General features: G+C 43.1%; 1 protein-coding gene across 1 annotated transcript in view; it reads right to left on the reverse strand.

Annotated features, from left to right (window-relative positions):
- LOC127567528 (sperm flagellar protein 1-like) overlaps positions 1–26,759 on the reverse strand; it is a 79,241-nt gene that overhangs the window by 32,930 nt on the left and 19,552 nt on the right. Inside the window, exons 3-4 of the mRNA XM_052010539.1 lie at positions 16,832–16,991; positions 332–371 (exon numbers count right to left, since the gene is read on the reverse strand). Coding sequence (XP_051866499.1) covers positions 332–371; positions 16,832–16,991 — 200 coding nt within the window. The remainder of the gene's footprint in view (positions 1–331; positions 372–16,831; positions 16,992–26,759) is intronic.

Raw genomic sequence — 26,759 nt, forward strand, 5'->3', positions numbered from 1 at the left:
CAGGTCCCTTTTAAATCTTTTGCTCTCACCCTTGGACTCCCTTACCCTGGGAAAAATACTGTTACCATCCATCTTATCTATTTGATGAAAACCATAATTTCTCTAAAGCATTAAAACATTCCAAGGTAATGCCCTCTGACAGGAGCGAGCAAGTTCTCTACACTGAAAGCATTTTTATCTCTAATAATGCTTTGCCCTCCTCTAAATCTTCCTTGCTGTTAAGTAGGTTGAGAAACATATAGCACTGAATGCACTGGGAAACATTTACTCAAATACTAGGTAATATTTTGTATCTTTGAAAAAATTAGCTAAATTTGAAATAAACTCTTACCCAAATCCTGTTCCACTGTTGTGCTGTAATACTCGAGGTCCTGCAAGAAAAGTGACAAAAGGAATTATTGCAAAAACTCTTTCAATTCTATACGCTATGTTAAAACAGATGTTTAAATTGGAGGTTTAAATCTAAACCTAATTATGGATTAAGATGGTTCTAACTCAAGATTTAAACTTACTCTGAATAAAGAGTATTGTCATGATGAACCTCTCTAAAACACTGGTTCAACCACAAGAATATTGTGTCCAAATTTGGGTGTTGCATTTTAGAGAAGTTCTAAACTCAAAGTCGAGTTTATTGTCATATGCACTTATATGAATTCACAAGTGCAATGTAAGACTTGCAACAGCATCACAGGCACATACATCATGTAAGCAGCATTCACAAAAAAACATAAACTAAACATAAATTGTACACAATTTTTACAAGAAAGAATACAATTAGAGGGTGCAGAAAAGATTTAGTAAAATGATTCAGGGCTGAGAGATTTTATCCCTTTCTGCAATTATAAACATGTTCTTTTCCAGTTTTGATGAGGGAGCGTTAACTAGAACCGTTGACTCTCCTCTCTCCATGGATGTTGTCGAATCTGCTGAGTTCTTCCAGCATTTTATGTTTTTGTATTAGACCACAGGAGGGAGGAACAGGAGTGGGCTGCTCAGCAACTTGAGCCTGGTCTGCATTCTTGGCTGATCTGACATTCCTCCATTTTCCTGCCTTTGCTCTACAACCCCTGATTCCCTCACAGATTAGAAATTAATCTACCTCAGCCTTCAATATATACAAAGACTCTGCCCCTACAGCTCTCTAAGGTAATGAGTTCCAAAGACTCATAACCCTCTAAGAAAAGGGTTCCTCATCAGTCAGGGCATTGAGTATAGGAGTTGGGACATTATGTTGCAGTTCTATAAGTTGTTGATGAGGCCACAGTTGGAGTACTGTGTACAGTTTTGGTTATAGGAAAGATGTGGTTAAACTGGAAAGAGTGCAGAAAAGATTTACAAGGATGTTGCCAGGACTAGAGGGCCTGAGTTGTAAGGAGAGATTGGCTAGGCTAGGTCTTTATTCTGTGGAGTGTAGGAGAATGAGGGTGACCTTATAGAGGTTTATAAAATCATGAGGGGCATAGATAAGGTGGATGGTAGCAGTATTTTCCCCAGGGTAGGGGAGTCCAAAACTAGGGGGCATAGATTTAGGGTGAGAGGGGAAAGATTTAAAAGGGACTTGAGTGGCAACTTTTTCACACAGAGAGTGGTGACTATATGGAATGAGCTGCCGGAGGAAGTGGTTCAGGCAGGTACAATAGTATTACTTAAGAAGAACTCGGATAGGTGCATGCAGGGGTGGGGCTTAGAGGGATATGGGCTGAACGCAGGAAATTGGGACTAGATGGGTGGGCACCATAGTCATCATGGACTCGTTAGGCCAAAGGGCCTGTATCCATGCTGTATTGCTCTATGACTCTATGACTAAAAGAAACTCTTCCTCCTCTTAGTCTTAAATGGGCACCCCCTTATTCTGAGACCTTTGCAATGTTCCAGGAGAGGAAACATAGTCTCAGCGTCTACCCTGTTCAGACCCCTAAGAATCATCTATATTTCAATAAAATGGCTCCCTATTGATCCGTACTGCAATGGTAGACAAAACTTGTGGGACAATCCCTCTATACCTGGGATCATTCGAGTGAACCTGCTCTTAAACAACTCCAGAATCAGAATCAGATTCATTATCACTGAACTAAATGATGAGAAATTTGTTGTTTTGTGGCAGCAGCACAGTGCAGAGACATAATCTTACTATAAATTACAAAAAATAAATAAATAGTGCAAAAAGAAGGAATAACGAGGTGGTGTTCATGGGTTCATGGACCATTCAGAAATGGTCCATTAAATAGGGGTCCAAAATACTTGTGTCCAAGATTGTTTGCAGTACTCTTGATTTGTTCTCACTAGTGCCTTACATGGTTACAGTAAACTTCTCTACTTTTATACTCTAACTCCCTTGAAGTAAGAGCCAATAGTCCATTAGACTTTCCTGTTTTATCTGCTGCACTTGTGTGAAAGCTTTCTGTGAGTATTATTCACAAGGATGCCCAAATCCCTTTCTATTGCACCTTTCCATTTAAATGACACTGTTCTTTTGTTTTTCCTTCCAAAATGAACAACTTTACATTTTCCAACTCTATACTCCATTTGTCAACTTTTTACCCATTCAAAATCTCTCTGTAAACTGTTTATATCCTCCTTGCAACTTTTTCACGCACCTATTTTTGAGTTGTCCACAAATTTGGCCACCGTACATTTGTCTCCTTCCTCTGTGTCATTAATGTATATTGTAAACAGTTGCAGTCCCAGCACTGATCTCTGTGGTATCCCACTGGATACAGGTTGCCAACGTGAAAATGACCCCCTTATCCCCACTCATTGCTTCCTGCCTGTTAGATAATTGCCTCTCTGTGTTCACCAGTATGTTCTCTTCATAACAATGAGCATCTTGTGACTTAACCTTTGTGAGGCACCTTGTCGAACATCTTCTGCAAGTCTAAACACAATACAGCTACTAGTTCCTCCCTTCCACTCTGGTCGGACTTCCTCAATAATAAATTTGTCAGACATAACTTCCTCTTCATGAAGGCATACTTTTGCTGCTTGATCAGATTATGATTTTCCAAATGTGTTGCTATTACTTCCTTGATCATTGATCGTACCAAGCCTCTGCGCAGGACTGCAAGAAACTGCAGAGAGCTGTGGACAGAGCCCAGCATGTCACGGAAACCAGCCTCCCTTCCATGGACTCTGTCTATACTTCTCGCTGCCTTGGTGAAGCAGCCAGCATAATCAAAGACCCCACCCACCCAGGTCATTCTCTCTTCTCTCCTCTCCCATCAGGCAGAAGATACAGGAGCCTGAGGGCACGTACCACCAGGCTCAAGGGCAGCTTTTATCCCATGGTGATGACTATTGAATGGTTCCCTTGTACGTTGAGATGGACTCTTGGCTTCACAATCTACCATGTTGTGACCTTGCAATGTACTTCCCTGTAGCTGTGACACTTTACTCTGTACTGTTATTGTTTTTACCTGTACCACCTCAATGCACTCTGTACTAACTCAATGTATCTGCACTGTGTAATGAATTGATCTGTACGAACGGTATGCAAGACAAGTTTTTCACTGTACCTCGGTACAAGTGACAATAATAGACCAATACCAATACCATTTTTACAACAATAGAAGTTAGGCTAGTTGGCCTTTAGTTACCCATCATTTGCCTTCCCCCTTTTTTGAGTAGAGGTGTTACATTTGCAGTTTTCCAATCCTCTGGCACTTCTCCAGAATTTAAGGATTTGTGAAAGATTATCTAATGCATCCACTGTCAGTAGCCAATTCTTTTAGGATCCTAGGAGGCAAACCACCTAGGCCAGGAGACTTACAGTCTTTTCGCCCCATTAATTGCCTATTACCAATTCTTTATTGAGACTGATGATATTTAATTCCTGCCCAACATTATTTAGTATTAATGGGATGTTAGTAGTATCTTCTACTCTTAAAAACTGATAGAAAATATTTGTTTAATTCTTATCCATTTCCTTGTTTCCCACCTTCATTGTCTAGGGAGCCAAAGTTTGCTTGGACCTCTCTTTCTTCCTTTTTATATACTTAAAGAAGCTCTTACTGGCTGTGTTTATATTCTTCGCTCATTTGTCATCATAGTTTATTTTTACTTTATTTTCCCTCTTGTTTTCCTTTCTTGGATTCTGAATTTATCCCAGTCTTTGGGTCTATCATCAACTTTTGTCTCCTTATATGTTGACTTTTTCAACTTAAAAGAGACACGAGAGACTGCAAATGTTGATTTTTCAACTTAGTACCTTCATTAGCTTCTTTGGTTAGCCATGGCTGGAACATCCCTCCTTTAGAACCTTTCTTCCAAACATTTTTTTGTGTCAAGAATCATCTCCTTAAAAGTATACCACTGTCTTTCCTGCTAATATATTGGCTCAGTCCATTTTAGCCAGCCCTATCTCAATTTTACTGCAATTTTCGTTATTAAACATAGATGTTTTTGACCAAAGTTTCTCCCTCTCAAATGGTATAAAATCACACTGTGATTCATGCATCTTAGAGGATCTTTTACTCTTCAATCATTTATTAAACCTGCCTCATTACCCATGACCAGATCCGAGATAGTCTGTTCACTGGTTGTCTCCATAATGTATTGCTCTCAGAAATTATCCTGAGTGGACTTGATAAATTCATTTGCATAGCTACCCTCTCCAACTTGATGAACCGAAGCTGCATGTTGCTCATAACTATTGCACAACTCTCTTTAGATGCCCCCATTATTTATTGGTTTATACCCTCTCCTAATGTGTGGCTACTGTTTGAAGGTCTACATACTGCTCTACCAGTGTCTTTTATTTCTTGCTGTTTTTAACCTCAAAGGTCTGCAGTTTTTTGCTTCAATTACTATGCAATTCACTGACAGTTTGAAGAAAATCTGCTCCACCCCTTTGGGATTATTTCCTATTTCTTTTACGGTGTTCACCATTAATGGCTTCTGTTTTCCTTTTTGTTTGTGACAAGGCATTGACCAAAACTTGCTTCCACAGACGTCTCCTTCCTTTGCAAGTTTCTCCAATCTATTCCACGAGAATTCCAAACAGAATTCTACCCTTCACAGTTCGGATCCACCCATGATCACAAACATGTTCAAACTGTCCAGTGTGGCTCAAATCACTGTGTTCTTTGTACCTGGAGATCCATGCTTAATGCCACGCCTCAGTAAATGCATGCCCTTGACCTCTCTCTGCAAAAGCATCAACTTAATCTATCACAAGCTTTCCTGGTCTCTCTTTATCCTTCATCACATTTGGTGTTTTCTCCTTGCTTTCAGACATCATAGGTAAGGTATTTCAATGTTTCTTGAATTCTAGTGCTCCTCCAGATCATTCTCCCCCTACACTTGCATCCAAATCCCATCTCAACCTCATCCTTGCCATGTTTTCACTCTCTCTTCTGATCTTCTGCGCAGTCAGCCACCAGTAAAAGCCTCAGCTTCATCCCTCTACCTCTCCATTTGAGCTCGACACGATGTTGAGCTTTTCTTCTAACACCTTCACCACTGTGCCTGCTTCTTCGTCCAGATTGCAGACCTCTTCTCTCATCTCCAGAATTCCCAATCCAGCTGGTTCTCTCTGGCCTTTTGCCATCTCTGGATACATGTTCAATTCTGATCGCCTCATTATAGGAAGGATGTGGAAGCTTTAGAGAGCATGCAGAGGAGATTTACCAGAACGTTGCCTGGATTGGAGAGCATGTCTTATGAGGATAGGTTGAGTGAGCTAGGGCTTTTCTCTTTGGAGAGAAGGAGGATGAGAGGTGACTTGATAGAGGTGTACAAGATGATAAGAGGCATAGATCGAGTGGACAGTCAGAGAATTTTTCCCAGGGCGACAATGGCTAACACGAGGGGACATAATTTTAAGGCGATTGGAGGAAGGTATAAGGGGGATGTCAGGGGTAAGCTTTTTACATGGAGAGTGGTGGGTGCATGGAATGCACTGCCTGAAGAGGTTGTGAGGGCAGATACATTAGGGTCATTTAAGATACTCTTAGATAGACACATGAATGATAGAAAAATAGGGGGCTATGTGGGAGGGAAGGGTTAAATAGATCTTATATCAGGTTAAAATGTTGGCACAACATTGTGGGCCAAAGGGCCTGTACTGTGCTGTAGTGTTTTATGTTCTATGTTCTATTATTAACTGCCAAAGCAATATTGCCCTCACTCTAACCTATAGTTCTCTGAGCTACTAGCACTCTTCTCACTAAGGGTAAACCCCAATGTTATCATAAATCTTGCCAAAAACAGCAATGCTGTTGTGGCATGGCAAACTGAACATCAGCTCTCAGACACCTCCTCATGCCTTCCTCTGGGCTTGGTACTCAGTGATCCCTACCTACCTGAGATCCACAGAGTTCAAGAGGCATTGCTGAAACATTCCAAGACCACAGTGAAAATGGTTTGATTAAGGAGAATGCATAGGGAAATGAACATAGATACGAGGTCATTGATTTGAAATGTTATTTTTAAATCAGGTACGAGAAAAATTATTTCTTTAAAAAGGCAGCAAAGCTGTTAAATGCCCTGCTGGAGTATGTGCTTGAAACAGAGAACACATAATAATAACATAAAAGCATCCAAATGCTATTGAGCATGTTCTAGATTTAGGTAATGTCTGATTAGCATCTCATTTCCATAGAACTCAATATGATCACATTGGTAACTGAGAAAAATTTGGCAGAATACCAAACAAAAATAGAAACCTGGAAATTAAGAGCAGGGGTAGGCTGTTTAGCTTCTGCCGAGTTTGATCATCAAAATTCAGTTCTCAGTTCCTGCTCTCTCCCCATATCCCTTGACCTCTTTAGCCCTCAGTTGTATATCTAACTCCTTCTCCAATATATTTATTTTTTTTCCTCAATTGCTCCCTCTGATGAATTCCACAGTTTTACCACTCTCTGGTTAAAGAAATTTCTCCTCAGTTCAGTCCTAAATGACCTACACCACATCTCTAGACTGTGACCACCTAGACAGGCGTACCTCAAGGATGTGTGTTTAACCCACTGCTCTCTCTATGCTCACCACTGTGTGACTAAGCATAGCTCAAACGCCATCTACAAATTCACCGATGACACCATTGTTGTTGGTAGTATCTCAGACACCGACGACAAGGCATACAGGAGTGAGATAGCTCGGCAGGTTGAGTGGTGTCACAACGACAACCTCACACTCAACGTCAGCAAGACCAAGAAATTAATCGTGGACCAGGAAGGGGAAGTCGGGAGAACACACACCGGTCCTCATTGAGGGGTCAGTGGTGGAAAGAGTGAGCAGCTTCAAGTTTCTGGGCGCCAACATCTTGGAGGATCTATCCTGGGCCCAACACATTGATGCAATCATGAAGAAGGCATGCCAATGGTTTTATTTTGTTTGGAGTGTTGGCCAGAAAGGAATTAAAATTTGCAAAACAGCTAACTGGAATAAGTCAAGGGTAGTGGAAGCAAACAAACCAAATGTCTTTGTTCTTGCCATGTGCTTAAAGGAATGGAGGCTGCCATTTTGTGCAAAAGTTCTTGTGCCCACCATTTTATGAACTGGTTCTTGCTCAGTGATGGCTTGATCAGAACAATTATAAGTGAACACAATGAGGTCCCTACTGACAAACTGCTAAACCAGAGATCATTTTCAAATAAGAAGCTGTTTATGAACTATTTATTTGGTTAGGTAGAAATGGCAGGCTTATGGAAAGAACAGCCTGTCACCTGAAGTAACCCAAGCCCAGTGTTTGGCTGATTGGTTTGAATTGGCCTGACACCCGGCGAGAACAAAGAAAGTGACGAGGCACGAGTCTGGTGGAGGAGCACTACAGTAATACTGCTTGTAGACTTGGGCCAAATCCAATGAGAAGCTGACACAGGCTCGGCAGATAAGCCTGAGCCAACAAAATCAAAATACAACAGTTCGATCTGACAAGAAAGATGATAAGAATGGAGGGTTTTGGGAGGAGAAGCTGCGAAAACTGTGGAGACCAACCGTCATGGAAATGAATGACCCCATGTCAGAAATGTGCAGATTACATCGGGACCGAGAGGAACGCCTGCCCAGCATAAACTCCTATTCCTGGGTATTACCTTTTCTATTCTTTGACTATTCAGGGAATGTCTGAGAAACCTAGTGAGTGTGCACATAGGTATTTAGTCTTGTATGAATTGCACGCTTGGTTTTAACCAAACTGTATGAATTGTATGTTTGTTGTTAACTGAACCAATAAAGGTAATTGTTAGTTAGTACAGATTCTCCCTGTGCTTACGTGATCATTGTTGTCAAGGGTAAAAACAAACAACAGGAGTCTGAGGGAATTCAGTATGTCAGCAAAGACTCTTGCAAATTTCTACAGATGTACGGTGGAAAGCATTCTGACTGGTTACATCACAGCCTGGTATGGAGGCTCCAATGTGCAGGATTGCAAGATGCTGCAGAGGGTTGTAGACTCAGCCAGCTCCGTCACGGACACAACCCTACCCACCATTGAGGACGTTTACAAGAGGTGGTGCCTCAAGAAGGCAGCATCCATCACTAAGGGCCTTCACCATCTGGGACATGCCCTCTTTTTCCAACCACCATTGGGGAAGAGGTACAGGAGCTTGAAGACCCACACTCAATGATTCAGAAACAGCTTCTTCCTCTTCACCATCATAGAACATAGAACATAGAATAGTACAGCACAGAACACGCTCTTCGGCCCACAATGTTGTGCCAACATAGCTAACCCCTCCTGCCTACAGAATGCCCATACCCCCCCATTTTCCTCTCATTCATGTGCCCATCCAGGCCCCTCTTAAAAGCCCCCAGTGAATTTGCCTCCACCACCCTACCAGGCAACACATTCCAGGCACCCACCACTCTCTCAGTGAAAAACATACCCCTCACATCTCTTCTGAACCTACTCTTGTCTCACCTTAAATGCATGCCCTCTGGTATTGGATCACTCAATAATGGGGAAAAGATATTGCTTGTTCACCCTATCTATGCCCCTCATAATTTTATACACCTCCAACAGATCACCCCTCAGCATCCGCTGCTCCAGAGAAAAGAGCCCAAGTTTGTCCAGACTCTCCTGATAGTACATGCCCTCTAATCCAGGCGGCACCCTTGTAAACCTCCTCTGCATCCTCTCTAAAGCCTCGACATCCTTCCTATAGTGAGGTGACCAGAAATGCACGCAATACTCTAAATGGGGCCTAACCAGAGTTCTGAATGGTCCATGAACTCATGAACAATACCTTGACATTCCTTTTTGTTTGCACTGTTATTTATATTGCAATTTATAGTCTTAATTTATGTCTTTGCACTGTACTGTTGCTGCAAAGCAACAAATTTCATGTCATCTGAGTCAGATTCTGATTCTGACGCTTGGTTCAGAAATTCCAAACTATCAGGGATATCCTTCTGGTCTCGAGTCTGCCCAGTCCTATCAGGATTTTATCAGGTCCTCTCTCAGTATTCTGAACTATAAAGAATAAGCCCAACTACCCTGCCATCCCAGCAATCAGTCTGGTGAACCTTTGCTGCACTCTTTATATAGCAAAACATGCTTCGTCAGACAAGAGACCAAAACTAACTACAATGCTCAAGGTTTAGTCTCACCAAGGCACTGTAGAATTCCATCAAGTCATCCCTGCTCCAGTACTCAATTTATTTCACTACCTAGGCCAAGATACCATTTATAAGATAAGATATCTTTATTAGTCACATATACATTGAAACACACAATGAAATACAACTTTTGCATAGAGTGTTCTGGGGGCAGCCTGCAAGTTTCGCCACGCTTCCGGCGCCGACATAGCATGCCCACAACTTCCTAACTGGTACGTCTTTGGAATGTGGGAGGAAACTGGAGCACCCGGAGGAAACCCACGCAGACACAGGGAGAATGTACAAACTCCATACAAACAGTAGCTGAAATTGAATCCGGGTCACTGGCGCTGTAATAGTGTTATGCTAACCACTACACTACTGTGCCTGCCCTTCTTAACCTCCTGCTGCACATTCATGTACAAGGATACTCAGGTCTCATTGCACCCACACCTCTTTTCAAACCTCTTGCTGTTTAGATAGTAACCTGCCTTCCTGTTTTTGGCACCTAAGTGGATAACCTCACATTTCTCCACGTTGCACTCCATCTGACATGCATTTCTCACTCAGTCAACCTGTCCGAATCAACATGCATCCTTTCTGCAGCCTCCTCACACCTCACACTCCCTTTGTATTGTTGTCAAACCTGGAAATATTACATTTAATTCAGTTCTCAGACACCTCCTCATGCCTTCCTCTCGGCTTTGATGCTCAATGATCTCAAGATCCGAGATCCACAATCAGCGTTTAAGGCAAGTTGTTAAATCAGGACTAAAACGTTCCAAGACCACAGTGAAAATGGTTTGATTCTGGTGTATGATTATGAAGGGTGGAGAGGGAACTGACTATAGATGAGAGATCATCGACTTGACGCATTATCTTTAAAAGTGGAACCAGAAAAATTGTTTGTTTAAAAAGGCAGTGAAACTGTTAAATGCACTGCTGGAGTTAGTGCTTGAAACAGAGAACAGATAATCACAACATAAAAGCAGCCAACTCTCACCAGTCATCTAGAACTAGATACTAGCTGATCAGTGTCTCATTTCCATAGAACTCAATATGATCACTTAGATAACAGAAAAATTCAGCATAATACCACAGAAAAATAGAAATGTGGATATTAGGAGCAGGGGCAGGCCACTTAGCTGTCAGAGCCTGCTCTGCTGAGGTTGATCATCTAAATTAAACAGTAAGCCCATAAGACATAGGAGCAGAATTTGGCCATTCGGCCCATCGAGTCTGCTCCGCCATTCGATCATGGCTGATTTATGTTTCCCTTTCAACTCCATTCCCCTACCTTCTCCCCATAACCTTTGACACCTTTACTAATCAAGAGCCCGTCAACCTCCGCTTCAAATACACCCAATGACTTGGCCTCCACAGCCGTCTGTGGCAATGAGTTCCACAGATTCACCACCCTCTGGCTAAAGAAATTCCTCCTCATCTCTGTTCAGTACTCAGTTCTTGCTCTTTCCTCAGATCCCTTGATCACTTTAGCCCTTAGTAGTTTATCTAACTCCTTCTTCAATATATTTGATGATCTTGTTTTCCTCAACTACTCCCTCTGATGAATTCCACAGCTTCACCACTCTCTAGGTAAAGAAGTTTCTCCTCAGCTCAGACCTAAACAGCCTGCACTGCATCTCTAGACTGTGACCCTTGGTTGTGAAATTCCACACCACCAGGAACACCCTCCCTTCATCTATTCTGCCCAGTCATATCAGAACTTTATCAGGCTCCTTTTGGAAATATCACATTTAATTTCATCTAAATCATGAATAGACATTGTGAATAGTTGGGGTCCAAGCAGTGAACTCTGTGCTAACCCATTAATCACCTCCTGTCACTTGGAAAATTACCTGTTCACTCCTACTTTTTGTTTCCTGTTCGATAAGCAGGTCTCAATCTGTGCCAGCCACATACTTCAATTCAGCCCATTAATCTCTTATCTGGAACCTTATCAATAGCCACTTGAAAGTCAAGATACACGTCTATTGGTCTCCCCCACCCACTCTATAGTTACAAAATTCCAGGAAATTTACCAAGAGTGATCACCCTTTTGTAAATCCATGCTGACTTTGACTGATCCTGTCACTGTTTTCCAAATGCTCTAATAATGAACTCGAGCACTTTGCCCACAAGTGAATTTAGGTAACCCGTTTGTAATTCCATTTTCTCTCTCCCTATCTTTTTAAATAGTGGTGTTATAATAGCTCCCCTATTGTATAAGAACTGATCTACAGTCTAAAGAATGTTGAAAAATGACCACCAATGAATCCACGTGTCCAGGGCTACTTCTGAAAGTACTCTGGGATGCAGACTATTGGGCCCTGGGGGTTTAATAGCCTTTTGTCCCATCAATTCCCTGAACACCATTTCACGACTCATTCTGATTTCCTTTAGTTCCTCCCTCTCACAAGACTATAGGTTCCCTAACTGTTCTGGGAGGTTATTTGTACTCTTTTCTGTAAAGAAACATCCAAAGTATTAGTTCAGTTGCTCTGCCATTTCTTGTTCCCCTGGTTATAAATTCCCCTGTCTCAGACAGTGATAGGCCTACACTTGTCTTCTCCAATCTTTTTATCTTCACATTGCTTTTGAAGCCTTTACATTCAGTTTTTATGTTTGCTGCAAGTTTACTCTCATACTTCTCTGTGGACTGTCACCTTGTCGTGGTGGAGAAGCTTGTGTGGTCCTGAGATCCCGAGAGCAATGCCATCTGGAGCTATGCTCCTGGTAGGGTCACCCATGGCGGTAAGGTCGATGGTGGGGTCCCTGACAAAGAACAATCCAATCAAGACCTCAGTGGTGGAACAGGCGGACAAAGTTAATTCAAACTCAATGGCTGTGAAGGCTGCAACAAATCCATCAGCTTCAATCGTCGTGGTTTCCATGCCATTGGAATCAGTTGGTTGATTTGTGAATTATCATGTGCTTTTTGCGTGCAACATCAAGTACACTAAACAAATACATGCACAGGTGTCTTCGCTGTGTGGGCTACTTTTTCAGAGCCTAGATTGGACTCATAAGCCACTTGAGAGCCCATAAATAAATCAATGGAACGAAGACCATCATCCTCGACCTCGAGGGATAGCCACGACGATGACGACTCTCATACTCTACCCTTCTGAATGAAGATGACTTAAGCTGATCCCGGTCCTCAGGTTCCCCACTTTTTGAGGCCAACTTAAATATCCTCTCACCAGATGAAGGGTTTCGATCTGAAATGTCAACTGTCCATTTCCTTCCATAGCTGCTGCCTGACCCACTGAGTTCCTCCAGTATCTTGTGTGCTGCACCTAATTCCACCCACCTCTTTTTGTTTTCCTTTTGCCTGTCCTTCTTAAATATCTTTTAATACTCTTGGGCATTCAGTTCCCATCCTTAATCACCCTCCAGACCTATCTGCCTGATCCCAATGATATCATGTCCATTTACATCTATTTGCATGATTAATTAATTGAGAATGCTCTGTGCATAAATGAACACAAAGCCTTTGAGCTCATCCTTTTAAAATTCTTAGTCCTTTTGGCATTATTTTACAGCATGGTACAATTTATTTTTCACCCTTGATTTCTCCAAGTTCAAATGTTGTTTTCCTAATTCCTGTTCTTTATTTGTATCCTAGTTTTACCTTCATCTTCCAGCATGGGTTCCCACTTTCCTACCATTATAGTTTGAACCTGCCTCTACAGCCCCGGCAGACACTCATCCGAGACCCATGGTCCTGGTCACAGAGTCATAGAGTCATACAGCACGGAAACAGGCCCTTCGGCCCGACTGGTCCATGCCGACTATGATTCCCATCTAAGCTAGTTCTATTTGCCTGCGTTTGACCCATATCACTCAAAATGTTTTCTATCCATGTACATATCCAAGTACCTTTTAAATGTTGTTAATGTACCTGCCTCAACTACTTCCCCAGTCATATACTGACCACCCTCTGGGTAGAAAAAGTTGCCCCTCAGGTTCCTCTTAAATCTCTCCAATCTCACCTTAAACCAATGCCCTCTGGTAGAGTAGGGCAGCACGGTAGTGTAGTGGTTAGCGTAACACTATTACAGCACCAGTGACCCAGGTTCAATTCCGCCGCTGTCTGTAAGTAGTTTGTACGTTCTCCCTGTGTCTGCGTGGGTTTCCTCCGGGTGCTCTGATATCCTCCCACATTCCAAAGGCGTACGGGTTAGGAGCTGTGGGCATGCTATGTTGGAGCTGGAAGAGTGGCGACACTTGCAGACTGCCCCCAGAACACTCTCAGTAGTGCAAAAAGATGCATTTCACTATGTGTTTCGATGTACATGTGACTAAAAAATAAATATCTTCGTTCTTGATTCCCCAACCCTGGGAAAAGGACTGTGCACACTCACCCTATCTGTGCTCCTCATTATTTTATACACCTCTATAAGATCACCCTCATTCTCCTGCACTCCAGTGAAAAAAGTCACAACCTGCCTGGGTGTAATCTGCTTCAGATTACTCCCACCTACTCGTATGTGAAGAACAAGAGGATGACTAGAGTGAAGGGAGGACCAATTGGGGATAAAGGAGGAAACATGTGCCTGAAGTTGGAGGAGGTAGGGGAGGTCCTTAATGAATCCTTTGCTTCAGATTTCAACTGTGAGGGAGACCTTTACATTTGTGAGGACAGCATTAAATAGGCTGATAAGCTAGAACATGTTGATGTTAAGATGGAGGATGTGCTGGAGTTTTTGAAAGACATTAGTATACATAAATCCCCGGGGCTGGACGGGATATATCCCAGGATACATCATAAATCAGAGCACCCGGAGGGAAGAGATATCTGAATCCTTGGCGATGACCTTTGGGTCCTCACTGGTCACAGGAGTAGTACCAGATGATTAGAGGGTGGCAAATGTTGTTCCTTTGTTCAAGAAAAGGAGTAGGGTTAACCCTGGGAATTATAGACCAGTGAATCTTACTTCAGTGGTGGGCAAATTATTGAAAAAGGATTCTTAGGGAGAGGATTTATGAGCACTTGGAGAAGCACAGTCTGATTTGGGATAGTCAGCATGGCTTTGTGAGGGGCAGGTCGTGCCTCATGAGCCTGATTGAATTCTTTGAGGATGTGACAAAACACATTGATGAGGGTAGAGCAGTGGATGTGATGTATATGGACTTTAGTAAGGCGTTTGATAAGGTTCCCCATGATAGGCTCATTCAGAAGGTCGGGAGGCATGGGATCCAGTGAAACTTGGCTGTGTGGATTCTGAATTGGCTTCCACATAGAAGGGTGGTTGTAGATGGAGCGTATTCTGCTTGGAGGTCAGTGACCAGTGGTGTTCTGAAGGGATCTGTTCTGGGACCCCTGCTCTTTGTGATTTTTATGAATGACTTGGATGAGGAAGTGGGTGGGTGGGCTAGTAAGTTTGCAGATGACACGAAGGTTGGTGGTGTTGTGGATAGTATAGAAGGTCGTTGAGGGTTACAACAGGACATTGATAGGATGCAAAGCTGGGCTAAGAAGTTGGCCTTCATTAGTCAGGGGATTGAGTTCAAGAGCCGTGAGATAATGCTGCAGCTCTATAAAACCCTGGTTAGACCACACTTAGAATATTCTGGTTGCCTCACTATAGGAAGGGTGTGGAAGCTTTAGAGAGGGTGCAGAGGAGATTTACCAGGATGCTGCCTGGATTGGAGAGCATGTCTTATCAGTATAGGTTGAGCGAGCTAGGGCTTTTCTCATTGGAGCGAAAGAGGATGAGACCTGATAGAGGTGTACAAGATGATAAGAGGCATAGATCAAGTGGACATCCAGGGACTTTTTCCTAGGGTCAGAATGGTGAACATGAGGGGGCATAATTTTAAGGTGATTGGAGGAAAGTACTGGGGAGAATATCAAAGGTAAAGTTTTTTCTGTGAGTGGTGGGTGCATGGAATGTACTGACGGAGGTGGTGGTAGAAGCAGATACATTAGGGACATTTAAGAGACTCTTAGATAGGCACGTGGATGCTAGAAAAAAGGAGGAGTATTGGTCTTGGTATTGGTTTATTATTGTCACTTGTACTGAAGTACAGTGAAAAACTTGTCTTGCATACCGATCGTACAGATCAATTCATTACACAGTGCAGTTACATTAGGTTAGTACAGTGCATTGATGTAGTACAGGTAAAAACAATAACGGTATGTGGGAGGGAATGGATAGATTGATCTTAGAGCAGGATAAAATGTTGACACAACATTGTGGGCCGAAGGCCCTGTACTGTGCTGTAATGTTCTACTTCTCAATCAGGTTTCATGTATAAGTGAATCATCATTTGACACCTGATTAAGCAATAACTGAGAAATTCCTGAAGGTATGAAAGAATGAGAGGAGTTGGCTGTGGTTGATTGGAAGAAAACAATGAAAGATTTACCAGGATGTTGCCTGGACTCAGGGGCCTGAGTTACAAGGAGAGGTTACATCGACTGGAACTTTATTCCCTGGAATGTAGGAGATTGAGGGGTGACCTGATAGAGGTATATGCAATCATGAGGGGCATAGACAGGGTGAAAGTACATAGTCTTTTTCCCAAGGAGGGGATGCTAAAAGAGGGCATAGGTTCAAGATCAGAGGCAAGAGATTTAAGAGGGACATCAGGGGCAGGTGCGTACTTGGAATGAGCTGCCAGAAATAGTGGTTGAGGCGGGCACATCAGCAACGTTTAAAAGCCATCTGGCTAAGTACACGGATAGAAGAGATTTAGCAGGCTACAGGCCAAAAGTGGGCAGATGGGACTAGCTCGCTGAGCAACTTAGTTGACATGGATGTTGGGCTGAAAGGCCTGTTTCCGTGCTGTCTGACACTATGACTCAATACAAGGATGAGGGGGGACTGGATGGAGGTGTATAAGATGATGAGAGGCATTGATCGTGTGGATAGTCAGAGCCTTTTCCCCAGCGCTGAAATGGTTGCCACAAGAGGACACAGGTTTAAGGTGCTGTGGGTAGGTACAGAGGAGATGTCAGGGGTAAGTTTTTTACCCAGAGAGTGGTGAGTGCGTGGAATGGGCTGCCGGCAACGGTGGTGGAGGCGGATATGATAGGGTCTTCTGAGAGACTTTTGGATAGGTACATGGAGCTGAGAAAAATAGAGGGTTATGGGTAAGCCTAATAATTTCTAAGGTAGGGACATGTTTGGCACAACTTTCTGGGCCGAAGGGCCTGTATCGTGCTGTAGGTTTTCTATGTTTCTATAACAGTATGCCAACAATAACTTGGATTTAAAGAAGCCTTTCTACTCATGCCACAAAATCAACTATAAGACTGATTGTTGAACTTCCTGATATTTCTCCATACCTGTGGTGATGCAGCCATCTTGTTGTGTTTCTGCTTTAGCTTCTCTCCTATCTTTAGCCTCAAGGTGCTCAGCACAAACTCCACAACTCCAGGTGAGCACTGGACCACCTTGCGGACCACGTCATCGGGTACGTAGAAGTTGAGCCTGTTGAACACCTTCCTGCATTAAGAATATATTTTTTAAAACTTTAAGCTTTCAAATATGTAATTGTCATAGAGTCATAGTCATAGAGCGAGACAGCACAGATACAGGCCTTTCAGCCCAACCAGTCCATGCTGACCACAGTGCCCACCCATCTATTCCCGATTTCCTGCTTTCATAGCTTGAGATGATATAGGATCCGAAAATTATATCCCCATCTCCATGGAGTCTAGGGTTAGGTCAACTCATTTTTGTGATTAATGTGAGATGTTAAAGGAGATTTCCACGGCAAGTTTTTTCACAGAGTGGTAGGTGCCTAGAACATGCTGCCAAGTGAGGTGGTGGAAGCTGATATGATATCAACGTTTAAGCGCCGTGTGGTTCAAATGCTGCAGTTTCATATGGGTCTTAGGAATAAGCAAGAACATTTATTTATTTATCTATCTATTTATCTTCTTATTTATTTGTTTGTCTGTTTGTGCATGTAATGTGGAGTCACTGGCAAAGCAACTCATTCCCTCTCACATCCCCGTGATACGATATAAGATATTTATTTGTTATTCACATGTAGATCGAAACACACAGTGAAATGCGTCTTTTTGCATTACTGAGAATGTGCTGGGGGCAGCCCACAAGTGTTGTCACGCTTCCGGTGCCAACATAGCATGCCCACAGCTCCTAACCCGTATGTCTTTGGAATGTGGGAGGAAACTGGAGCACCCGGAGGAAACCCACGCAGACACAGGGAGAACGTACAAACTCCTTACAGACAGCAGCGTAATCGAACCTGGGTCGCTGGCACTGTAATAGCTAACCGCTACACTACATGCCATGTAGAACAGGACAGCAGAGGAACAGGCCCTTCGGCCCACAATGTCTGTGCTGGCCATGATGCCACATTAAACTAATCCCATCTGCCTGCACATGGTCCATATCCCTCCATTCCCTGTCTGTTCATATGTCTGTCTAAATGCCTCTTAAACTTTGTTATTGCATCTGCTTCCACCACTTCACTTGGCAGCACATTCCAGGCACCTACCACCCTGTAAAAAAAAAACTTGCCGTGTAAATCTCTTTCAAACTTTCCCCCTCTTACCTTAAAGCTATGCCCTCTGGTACTTGACATTCCCACCTTGGGAAAACAACTCTGACCATCTGCCCTATATACTATGCCTATCATAATTTTATACACTTTTTATAATCTCCCCTTTGGTTCTTTTGTAAGTAATTTACATTAGCCAATTAACCTTCCAACATGTTTTTGGAATGTTGGAAGAAACTGGAGCATCCAGGGAAACCCACGTAGTCACAGGGAGAATGTGTGACCTTGCGCAGTCAGCAATGGAGGTCAGGGTTGAACCTGGGTCCCCGGAGCCATGAGACAGCAGGACTAACTATTGTATTAGCATACCACCAGTTATTATCTGTAACAATCTGCAAATAAATTATGGAGGCAGATTTCGTGATAACATGGAAAATGTAAGTAGATCAATATATGAATAGGGAAAAAACTGCAAGGTTGTGCGGAATGAGTAGAAGAATGTACTGATTACCTAGGTCCTACAAACAGCTATGAAGGGACAATTTTCCCAAATGGGTTGGTTCCTTCTGTGTTGCCAGATTCAATCACATTCACGTGATGCCTACATGGATGATATAAAATGACTGGGAGTCTCTAATCTATACATCTGTCCGGTACCTGTCTATACTTCTCACTGCCTCAGTAAAGCAGGCAGTAGAATCAAAGACCCCACCCACCCAGGACATTCTCCCTTCTCCCCTATCCCATCAGGCAGAAGATACAAAAGCCTGAAAGCACGTTCCACTAGGCTCAAGAACAGCTTCTATCCCGCTGTTATAAAATGATTGAACAGTTCCCTAGTACAATAAGATGGACTCTTGACCTCACAATCTACCTCATTATGACCTTATTGTCTACCTGCAATGCCCTTTCTCTATAGCTGTGCATTCTGTATTGATCACAAGACAAGACAAAAGGAGCAGAAGTAGGCCATTCAGCCCATCGAGTTTGCTCTGCTACCTCACCATCAGCTAAACTATTCCCATCTAGCCCCAATTCCCAGCCCTTTCTCCATATCCCTTGATACCCTGACCTATTAGATCACATGACAAAGGAGTAGAAGTAGGCCATTCGGCCCATCGAGTCTGCTCCATGAGCTAAACTAATACTATTCCTATCTAGCCCCAATTTCCGGCCTTATCCCCATATCCCTTGATACCTATCAATCTCCTCCTTAAATGCCCCCAATGATCGGGCCTCCACAGCTGTATGTGGCAAAGAATTCCATAAATTTACTACCCTCTGGCTAAAGAAATTCCTCTCCATTTCTGTTTTAAACCAGACCCTCTAATTCTAAGATTGTGCCCTCTAATCCTGGACTCACCCACCAGGGGGAACAACTTAGCCACATCTACTCTGTCCAGTCCTTTCAACATTTGAAATGTTTCTATGAGGTCCCCTCTCCAATGAGTACAGTCCAAGAGCCGACAATCGCTCGTCGTATGTAAGCCCTTTCATTCCAGGAATCATCCTCATAAATCTTCTCTGAACCTTCTCCAACATCAGTACATCCTTCCTAAGGGGCCTAAAACTGCACATAGTACTGCAAATGAGGTCTCACCAGTGCCCCACAGAGCCTCATTAACCTATTGTTTTACCTTGTACGACCTCAGTGCACTGTGCAATGAATTGATCTGTATGAACAGAATGCAAGACGAGTTTTTCACTGTACCTCGGTACAAGTGACAATAATAAACCAATTCCAATTCCAGTCAATAAAGACTGGACTCATACTTTCAATCATCCTCCCAGTGTGAACTTGGATAAACATTGGGGGATTGCAAACAAAAACTGAAGATGCTGGAAACACTTGGGAGGTTAGGCAGCATCTGTGTACACAGAAACAGGGTTGACATTTTAGGTATTGGTATTTATTGTCACTTGTACTGAGTGTCATGTACCAGCAACAAAGGAAACACACCGAGTCATGTATAAGTGTTAAAAACTATTTTATTAATGATTACTTATGATAATAAGAAAAATAAAAGTAAAAATGTTATAATGTTAGAAGTAAAAATGTTAGATCTTAAACATTAACCCCAAAAACTAAACTCAAAGTGTGTGTGACAAATTCCCAAACTCCAAGTCCAGGAATAGTTCTCAAAGTTCAGATCAGCAAGCGGTAAGGTGAAACGTGAGCAAAGGCTTTTGCAAAACCACCGTTGACTGAAGAGAAAATGTAGAGAAAAAATAGAGAGTAATTACAAAATCCAAATGTTCCACGATGGAACCCATACGACACCTCAGTGTCTACTCAGCAGTGACTACTCCACTGCTTTGTTCTGAAGCACCTGCCACCCCGAAAGGCACTCGAGTCATGGCCGTCCACACAAGTACCTGTTTCCCGCTACAGGTTAACGACAAAGTGGACTCCACTGGATTATTCCAAAAATCCATCCGTGGATTGCAGTGTCAGGCACAGTTATTGTTTTTCATCCATCGATAGAGACTAGCAGGCTGGTGTGTGTGTCTCTCTCTCTCTCTCTCTTTCTCTTTCTCTCTCCTCCTGTGACTGACTCCGACTATCTCCTCCAAAACTGTCATTACGTCCTTATCTTCTGTTGTCGTCATCACGCCCCACACACAAACACACACACACACACTACTCTATTTTAAAGGGATATTCACCAATAGTAACCGAGTCTGTAACATGAGGTACAGTGAAAAACTTGTCTTGCATACCGTTCGTATAGATCAATTCATTACACAGTGCATTGAGGTAGTGAATGACTCTTCATCATAACTAGAAATCTGAAGAAAGAATTGTGCAATGTGTTTCAATCTGTGGTGTTCCCTTCTACACTGAAGGAAAATTGCAGACTTCATGGATCTTGTAATAATTCCACAATTTTCCTCAGTTCTTCTCATTGAAATTGAATTGTATAGCACATAAAAGAATGTTGGAGTATAATATCCATCCATTTACAGGTATTTTATATCTTGTGGGTAGAAACCAAAGATGAAAGTAAGCTAGCAGGGGCAGATATGAATAGCTGGTAAGAAAATGGTCAATGCAATCAGTGCAAATGGGTTAAATTGTACAGGTGAGAAATTTAAGTTTCAGCCCTGAAGTAAGTTCATTCTGTATTGCGTTAAGTTTTTTCCTGAAGACTTTCCACTGACCTGATGTCATTTTATCTTCAAAGAGACTTAACCAGTTTACAGTGGAGACCACAGTCAGTGCGGATTGGTAGTAATATCTCCTCGCTGACAATCAACACAGGCACATCTCAAGAATGCATGCTTAGACCACTGCTCTACACTCTGCACTCTGTGGCTAGGCTCAAATATCATCCATAAATTCACCAACTACACCACTGTTGTTGACAGAATCTCAATGGCGGAGGAGGCATAGAGGAGTGAGATAGATTGGCTGGTTGAGTGGTATCACAACAACAACCTCACACTCAATGTCAGTAAGACCAAGGAATTAGGGCAGGCACGGTAGTGTAGTGGTTAGCGTAATGTTTTACAGCGCCAGCGACCCGGGTTCAATTCCAGCCACTGTCTGTAAGGAGTTTGTATGTTCTCTCCGTGTCTGTGTGGGTTTCCTCCGGGTGCTCCGGTTTCCTCCCACATTCCAAAGGCAAACAGGTTAGGAAGTTGTGGGCATGCTACATTGGCGCCGGAAGCATGGCGACACTTGCGGGCTGCCCCCAGAACACTCTACGCAAAAGATGTATTTCACTGTGTGTTTCGATGTACATGTGACTAATAGAGATATCTTATCTTATTTTATCTAAATTGTGGACTTCAGGAAGGGGGGCTTGGGTGAACATTCACCTGTCCTCATTAGGGGGTCAGTGGTGGAAAGGGTGAGCAGCTTCAAGTTCCTGAGTGTTAACATCTCAGAGGATCTACCTTGGGCCCAACATGTTGATGCAATCACAAAGAAGGCATGCAGCAGCTCTACTTCATTAGGAGTTTGAGGAGATTTGGTATGTCACCAAAGACTTGCAAATTTCTACAGACATACGGTGGAGAGCATTCTGACTGATTGTATCACCGCCTGGTATGGATGCTCCAATGCACAGGATTGTAAGAGGCTGCAGAGGGTTGTAGACTCAGCCAGCTCCATCACAGGCACAACCCCCTCCATCATTGAGGATATCTTCAAGAGGCGATGCCTCAAGAAGGCGGCATCCATCATTAAGTCCCTCACCATCCAGGACTGCCCGCTTCTCGTTCCTACCATCGGGGAGGAGGTACAGGAGCTTGAAGACCCACACAATGTTTCAGGAACAGCTTCTTCCCTTCTGCCATCAGATTTCTGAATGGTCCATGAACCCATGAACACTACCTCGTTATTCCTCTTTTGCATTATTTATTTATTTTTGTGACATATTAATTTTTATGTCCTGCACTGTACTGCTGCCGCAAAACAACAAATTTCATGCCATATGTCAGTGATAATAAACCTGATTCTGATTCTGAGCATCTTTTCTCAATATCTGGAAGTCAGTCCTACTTGTTGGCAGGGTTACTATTGTCTTCAAAGAGTCATACAACACAGAACCACATGTACATGCCAATCATGAAATCGCCATCTATACTAATTACATTTATCAGTAGCCTTTTAACAGTCTGTAGCCTTCTATGCCTTGCCAATTCAGATGTTTACATAAGACAGTACAGCAGAAGAACAGGCCCTTCGGCCCACGGGGTCTGTGCTGAGCATGTTGCCAGATAAAACTAATCCCTTTTCCCTGCACCTGATCCATATCCCTCCATTCCCTGCATATTCATGTGCCTATCTAAAAGTCTCTTGGACGCCACTGTCGTATCTGCCTCCACTACCACCCCTGCAGCATCTTCTAGGCACCTACTACTACTCTGTGTAAAAAAACTTGCCCCGCATCTCCCCTTTAAACTTTCCCCCTCTCACCTTAAAGTTACATCCTCTAGTACTCAACATTTCTACCCTTGCAGAAAGATTCTGGCTGTCCACCATATGTCTGCCTCTCATAAACTTCTACTTGGTCTCCCCTCAGTTTCTGATGCTCCAGAGATTAGAACCCAAGTTTGTCCAATCTCTCCTTATAGCTAATACACTCTAATACACTCTAATCCAGGGAGCATCTTGGTGAAATTCTTCTGGACCCTCTCCAAAGCTTCTGCATCCTTCCTGCAATGGGGCGACCAGAACTGCACGCAATACTCTTAAGTGCAGCCTAACCAAAGCTTTGTCTTAGTAACTGCTTCACCTTGTCAAGCATTCCAAAACAGACTCAAACATGATGCTCTGTTAATGCAATTAGCTAAATGGCACTTAAATCCCGATTCCCTCAGCCCGATACAGCTGCCAGCTCTGGCATGCTTACACATTTTGGGAGGATGGTTTCTGGCTCCAGGACAACAAATTCAAACAGCGCAGGTGTCCCTTGGGGGTCACTGCCATGAACATTGAATTTTCCTACTTTAACTAATCCCCACCCGCCTTCCCCACAACCACCCCCCCCCCAATGCTTCTTCTCTTCTTCCCTTTCCTAGTCTCTCTCTTTTTTTACCCTCATTTTTTTCCTTTCTCTCCTTACTTTTGACCCATCCCCTGGTGGATCTGCTCTCCCCGCCTCCCCCGCACCTGCCTATCACTATCTCTTACCAGCATCTACCTATCACCACCCTGTGCCCACCCTGCTCCCCTCTTTTGTCCACCTATCACTGCTCTGCTTTTCCTTCCTATATATTGGGCTTCCCCTTTTCCTGTCTTCAGTGTTGAAGAAGGGTCCTGACCTGAAATGTTGACTGACTTTTCTCCACAGATGCTGTCTGGCCTGCTCCAGCATCATCTTGTTTTTCATCTTGATTCCAGCATCTGCAGTCCCTCGTTTCTCTGGTGTTGTTCACTCCTGGGAACTTCAAGCTCTCAACCCTCTTGACCTCAGCGCCATTGATGTAAACAGGAGCATGTGCACCACTCCCCTTCTTGAAGTCAATGACCAGCCTTTTTGTTTTGCTGATATTAAGGGAAAGGTTGTTGTCATGACACCATGTTACAAAGCTCTCTATCTCCTCCCTGTACTTCGACTCGTCGTTATTTGAGATACGCCCCACTATGGTGGTATCATCTGCAAACTTGTGGATGGAGTTAGAGCAGAATCTGGCCACACAGCCATAAGGGTGTAGGTGTTAAGTCCCAGGTCTTGGAGTTTGGTGATGAGTTTGCTTGGAATTATGGTATTAAAGGTGGAGCTGTAGTTAATAAACAATAGTCTAACGTAGGTGTCTTTACTGTCCAGATGCTCCAGAGATGAATATAGAGTCAGACAGATGGCGCCCGCCATAGACCTGTTTCCACGGTAGACGGATTGCAGTGGGTCGAGGCTGTCTGGGAGGCTGGAGCTAATGCGTGCCATGACCAGCCTCTTGAAGCACTTTATAGCGGTGAATGTCAGAGCCATCGGGCGGTGGTCATTAAGGCATGTTACCTTGTTTTTCTTAGGTACCAGGATGATTGCTGTCTTCTTAAAGCAGATGGGAACCTCAGATTGAAGTAGGGAGAGGTTAAAAATGTCTGCAAATACCCCTGTCAGCTGATCTGCACAGGATCTGAGGACATGGCCAGGGACACCATCTGGGCCAGATGCTTTCCGTGGGTTTACTCTTATGTCCTCAACGGTGACCATGGGTTCAGGTGTATTGGAGGCTGTCAGGATGGGTGGTGACACATCAATCCCCTTCTGTTCAAAATGTGCATTGAATGCATTAAGCTCATCGGGAAAGAATGCACTGTTGTTGGCGGTGCTGCCTGACTTTGTTTTGTAGGCCGTTATAGCATGTGAGCCCTGCCACAACTGACGGCTGGTCTTTATCTCAGGGTGGAAATATCAAATACATAGCTTTAAGGTGAGAGGGGAAGGTTTAAAGGTGATTCATGAGGCAAGTTTCTTTACACAGAGAGTGGTAGGTGCCTGGAATGCGCTGCCAAGGGAGGTGGTGGAAGCAGATATGACAGCAATATTGAGGTATTTAGACAGGCACATGAACAGGCAGGCAATGGAGGGAAACAGACCATGTGCAGGCAGATAGGATTAGTTAATTAGGCATCATGGTCGGCACAGACATTGTGGGCTGAAGGGCCTTTTCCTGCGCTCTACTGTTGTATGTTCCAACTGAAGATAATTTTGGACATTCATTTTTAATCTCGCTAAATAAAGAAAACATTGGAATCATAATTGGTGCACAGCTTCTTTTAAGAGCTGGCATTTATAGTGCAGGAATGTATTTATTACCCTGTGTCTGACAAGTTTTTTCTGGAGATGAACTTTGTGGTGGTTCCTCTGCAATTATTATTTTACCACATCTTATTCTACCTCTTAGATTATCTTCTGAAGTAGAGAGTAAAGTAACAAAGTAAAATTAAATTGCTCCTCCATAAGCTGTTGGCAATACATGACAGTTAAAAAAAAATGCCTTCATTGTTAGAAAATGGTATTGCAAAATAAAGACACATTGCAAGTTGATAGGCAAAGGTAGATGACAATAGTTGCCCTCCTCTGTAGGCATGATGCAACTTGCCTAAAGTCTTGTTTTCCAAGAACATGTCATTAATCAAGCTCTAAAACTCTACACCTGAGCCACCGGCTACTTAATAAACAAGTAGAACATGTACCACAGAGAACACGTGCTACAACTGCCTCAGAATGTCATGCCAAGATTGGCATAGACTTCGTTAGCCATGTTACATCACTGCTGGTGCACCCCATTCAGGGGTAGAGTGTATCTGTGCACTAATGAGGTTCTGAACCATGTGAGACGTCAGTGGCAATGGAAAGCTTAAGGAAAGTAATGAGAAACTAATCATAAGCAGCAGGGAACAGAATCTAGAAACTGGATGATTACCAGCAAGAACTAGAAGAGTACAGTGAAAAGTTCCAGCTGATGTAGAGAAAATTGATGTTGTAGGAGCACACCAGACCAAGAACTCAACCAGAGACCATCCAACAGTCAGCACAGTCTCAACAGACAGTATCGGTCAGGTGGAAGCAACAACGGCCTGGATCTGGTGGTTCGTAGAGAACTGTCAGCTACTTGCAGTGCTGTAGTTTAGCATATCTCAGACTTCCATGCATCATCAGTTCTGCTGTTGATGGTTGAATCCACAGCAGAGCACTGACAGGCTGAGGAGAGGCACTACATGCACTTCATCTCAAGTCCATCAGCTTTACACCTGCCATAAAAACCACAATCCCATTCAGTTGAATGGGATTGCCAGCCTGTTAAAAAAAAAGTTTATTTTTAACTAACTTTTATTTATTTGCCAGGATTTTAAAGTGGAGTACTTCATTTTTAAAAATTATTTAAATCTATTTGATCTTCTTAAATGTATGACTATCAAAAACATCAAAAAATAGTTTCAAAACCCTTTACTAGTGGTGAGTTTTCAAAGACCAAAAGGGTATGCTAGGGTAATAAAAACAGAAAATGCCAATAACACTCAGCAGGTCAGGCAACATCTGTGAAAGAAAAACAAGAGTTAATGATTCAGGTCTGGGACCCTTCATCAGAATTCTCCCTGTGACCATGTGGGTTTCCCTTGTGTGCTCTTGGTCTTCTCCCACATTCCAAAGGTGTGCAGGTTGGTAGGTTAATTGGTCAATGTACATTGTCCCCGTTGGTTAAGTGAGTGGTAGAATCTGGGGGAAGTTGATGGGAATATAAGAGAGAACAGACTACAGAGAAATAAATGGAGAATGGAAAGAGAT

Source organism: Pristis pectinata, chromosome 2 (assembly GCF_009764475.1).
Source record: "Pristis pectinata isolate sPriPec2 chromosome 2, sPriPec2.1.pri, whole genome shotgun sequence".
Classification (NCBI taxonomy): Eukaryota; Metazoa; Chordata; class Chondrichthyes; order Rhinopristiformes; family Pristidae; genus Pristis; species Pristis pectinata.